General features: G+C 33.8%; 1 protein-coding gene across 1 annotated transcript; it reads right to left on the reverse strand.

Annotated features, from left to right (window-relative positions):
- Positions 1 to 263: 263 nt before the first annotated feature.
- On the reverse strand, positions 264 to 1,561 carry LOC145018553 (uncharacterized). The gene has a single exon (XM_078976433.1). The coding sequence runs from the start codon at positions 1,025 to 1,027 to the stop codon at positions 593 to 595; it is 435 nt and encodes a 144-aa protein (XP_078832559.1). The 5' UTR covers positions 1,028 to 1,561; the 3' UTR covers positions 264 to 592.
- Positions 1,562 to 4,500: the final 2,939 nt, after the last annotated feature.

Genomic DNA, 4,500 nt, shown 5'->3' on the forward strand with positions numbered 1-4,500 from the left:
AGTGATTTTTTGCAATTTGCCAATAACAAATAGGATGAATGACCTGGAGATCTTTTAAAATGTATTTTCAATACTAACACCTTTTAAATTGTTTCAAAAAATGAGAATATAATATGAATTTGTTTAGTAGAATCCCACACGTTATCATCCAAATGCAAAAACAATGCAATATCAAGATTCAACCCTCAAGACAGTCAACTGATCATGTGACTTATCGGGTCAAAAGCAAAAGAACAAAAAAGAATTTAAACAAAAACAAATCATCATTGAAAGAAATTTCATATTTATATCTAGAAATCGAAAATTTTACATTGAAGATGAGCATATGAACGCAACAAGATCAATCTTTGCTGTTTAAACATTTAAAAAAAAAAAAAAGAAAAAAAAAGCAAATTAGAAGTCACCCATGATTTACTCTAATCACAATCAACAAATATGTGCTCCTACAAATCAAACAAGAACAAAAACGATCTTCACCAACCTCCATTAATGGTAGCCATTCTTCAAACATCACCAAAAACGATGGTCCAAGCTGCAGTATCGATTCATGAACAAATTCAAGAACAGGTTTTGAACACGATTATGTATTTGCCTAATCATATTTTTCTCTCCAACTGTACACAAGAAACAACACCCACGAAAGTGCCAAAACAAAATCACCTAGAACAAGCCTGAGCCAATCACGACCAAGCTCTTCAAGCTTCCTCTCAAAATATATCCTCCAAACTGCCATCGCAATATGAAGAAGAACACACCCTTTAGCAAAAAAGCTCTGAAAATCCCTATCTTTCACAAATGCCACCATGAACAGGAGAATTCCAACAGCAAATAAAAGCAGACCCGAGAACGAATCAGAGGTTTTGATCAACAATTGGTCGTGGGGTGTTGATCCCAATAGCTTAATTGCAGTTTCATTGCCATGACTGAATGCAAAAACCTCATGGCTATAGAACATCATTAGGGTTCCACAACTTAAAGCCACTACAGAGTAGATTAAGCATATCGAGCAAAAACCTGATGATCCCATATTAATTAACACAAAATTTGACAACTTTAGCTCGCAAATCTTCGATTAAATCAATGCTAAAGAGAACCCATTTCGGATAAGATCGATTAACCAACCCTAATTTAACAAACGCCATAAAAAACTAAAAACCCCCATTTTTATCAGAACTAGTAAACCCTAACGGAAAAACACAACGAAATTCATCGTCAACAACATAAATTGATAACAACCCAGAAAAAAATTAAACACGGATCAACAGATATTAGCGAAAGGGATAACACCCAATCAAATTCAACCTTCTACGACTCCGAAATGATGATGAATTACAAGAACCCTAATCAACGATCGATCTTTTCTGGAAATCAACAGCGCCCACAAAGGAAAGTTGAAATACTAACCGTGTAAACCTAAAATTCGAAATTAATCACCTGGAAATATTGATAGATTGAGAAAGGGTTTATAGAAGAAAGAAAGAAAGAAGGATTGAAGGCGAAGTATGGAGGGTTGTTTATTATTGCCGACAGTCGACAGCGATGATGGTGGGGTGCTTCTCTTAAAAGGATATAAATTTTTAAGATATTTGATTGTCGACGATAGTGCCAAGATGTCATCATGCTGCTACACTGCATTAAACACTTGTACTATGTGTATAAACGATTGTACAATGTGATGCATCAAGGACTTGAATCACGTGCATAAAAGGTTGTATATATTATTATTCTATAAATAATAGCTACTTGTGAGCCAAATAAACCGAGATCCAACATACTCTTTGTAATTAATCTACATTTATCCATTTTTTATAGGAATTTACAACTTCGGTCCATGTGGTATATATCTTTTTGTATAAATGCTTTTAGTTTTTGAAATTAAACATTACTGATCTTTATAACTGGTAAATCTATCATTTTTAGTCCTCTAGCCTAACATTGTTAAACTTTTATATTATCTTTAATGTAAAATGATGTCGTTGGCAGCTTCATCGCCACCCACATTATCGATCGACATATATGTTTGTACATTGTCCATATCTCAGCCAGCCAACATCATCGATCTCTTTTTCTATGTCGCATGCAACACAGGGGTAGATGCAAGAATACATACTATGTGTTGCCAATGTTGAAGTCGGTGTTGTTGATGCAGGAAAAATAGGTAAAAGAAAAACGAAAGTTTTTCGGCTGCGTACATAAAAAGTAGGTGTTCCCGGTGCCACACCGGGACACCAAACAAAACCGCCATTGATGCAACATCGATCGCTACATGGATCTCTCTCTCTCTCTCTCTCTCTCTCTCTCTCTCTCTTTCTCTCTCTCAAAAGCAGGACGGTGGAAGATGGAAATGATCACGACTGGACTAGCTGGTAACCATCAAGGGTTTCGTTTTAGGTTCAATTTAGGATCAAATTCAGATTTGTGTTTAATTTCGCATGTTTGATTTGCTTCTTTTAGGATAAATTCACGATTTCAATTTGTTTATTTTAAATTTGAGTTACATGTGGTTATAAATGATGGTGTTTGTACGGTGAGCAAAATATCCATCGGAACTGAACCAAAATTGGAACCAAAATCAATTGGAAGTCGAATGTATAATTATGTTCGGTTTACGTTTCATTAATATTCATAAATTTGATTTTTAGTTTTTCAATTTTAGTTCAGTTCGATCCAATTGCAGACCCTCATAACTAGGAATAAGCAAAATACTTGTTGGAATCGAACCTGACCTAAACTGAAACCGATTAGGAACCAAAAATGTAATTCAACTTAGTTCTTGGTTCTACCATATCCATAAATTCGGTTTTTGGTTTTTCGGTTCTGGAACTAAGCTCACCCTTAAGTGGTTGCAGTGAAAATGATAATGGTGTTGGTGGTGGTATATGATGGTGGTATACAATGGTATTAGTGGTATACTATGACGACAGTGATATAATTTACTATATTCTAATATTAATTATGAAAAACAAGAAAAAATAAAATCAATATAGAAGTATTTTAATCACTTTATATGCACTTAACAAAAAGACATTGGTAGCTATGATAGAGACAAAGCCAAGTGATTTGTAAAGCATTAGAATCACTGGTATAAATTTCCAAAACTGTGGTCAAACTTGCCGGTTGTCGTATATCATAGGGATCAAATGTGTAATTTACTCTACAATTTTCGAAAAGTCATACCGTTTTAGGATAAACAGTATATGACTGGGTCATAAAGCTAGAGATTGAAATCGTACTGAATTAATAAAAAGGAAAATAAAACAATGTAAACAAAAAATTAGAGTTTCCATAAAAGGAAAATGACACGCGCATTGACATTGTCAAATTATTTTACTTTGTAATATATTCTAAAGCAGTTTGATTTTTTTATTATATTTTGGAATAATTGCTTTTTTATTTACTAAACAATAAAGGAAAAGAGGCACCATTAAAATTAAAGTTATGGTAAATAAAAAGCTTTATTGGAAAATCAATTCCAGAAAAGTCAACATTGCAATGATCATCTCTGTTCCTTTTTACAACTGCGATAAAACTCAAAAAAGAGTTCCTTTTTACAACTGCGATAAAACTCAAAAAAGATTGTCTTATCATATTTAACTTAAATTTGACGAAATTGCAAAAATATCATCATATATAATTTAAATTTGTTAAAATTGCAAAAATGGTTTTTATGGTTTGTGATTTCTTTTTGCTAAAGTCCGAACTTTGGAATAGTTGTAAGTTTGGTCCTTGCCCTACTTTACTTGCCGAACATATCAAAATTAAAAAGTTTGTCTACCCTTTTATATATTTTATTTCCAAAATTTTCTTTTAATATTTTAGTATTACGAGTAAATCACACTATTAGTTATTAGAGTACGTGCCCAAATACACGTTTGGTCTCAATTTTCAAAAATTAATTCGGATTGTCCTTCGTTTAGTTTAACACTGCATGCTTCATCCCTCAAACACGATTTTATTGAGTTCATTCCAAAACTGAAATGATGATAATACCTTTGTGTTTTCATTTTTCAATTAATTTAAGGCATTTATTATTATTATCAATTTAAAAAAATAGAGGCCCTTCACTTTCACCACCCTCCCGTTCGTCAATAATCAGAAACAAACACAGAGACTCGATAAGACCCAAATCATAAACAAACACAAAGAAGAGGCCCAAATCGCCAGCTAGTCACTGGCCACCACCATCGTCTCTACCTCTGACAAACCTTTTCTCTTCATTTATCACCATCTCGAGCCAACTTTGTCACCCCCGCTCACATCCCAACCATCAACGTTGAAGCCACTTCCATCGACATTTGAATTCGACGTCTCGTCGAAGAAAGTGACCTCGTAGAGTCGTCATCGCTACATGTATGCTTAAACCATTTGTGTTGTGATCCGTCATCGTCATCATCAATCCCGCTAAAACCTAATGTCGCATGAAACCTAACTATCGTCACCTTCATTCGAAACTTTAGATTTGAGCTGATGGTTATGTTATATCTACAATGGTGGTGATTG

The sequence above is a fragment of the Lactuca saligna genome, chromosome 9, assembly GCF_052625555.1.
Source record: "Lactuca saligna cultivar CGN05327 chromosome 9, ASM5262555v1, whole genome shotgun sequence".
Lineage (NCBI taxonomy): Eukaryota > Viridiplantae > Streptophyta > Magnoliopsida > Asterales > Asteraceae > Lactuca > Lactuca saligna.

Excerpts from the sequence above, each read along its gene's own strand:
- LOC145018553 (XM_078976433.1), bottom strand. The coding sequence starts at position 1,027 with ATGGGATCATCAGGTTTTTGCTCGATATGCTTAATCTACTCTGTAGTG.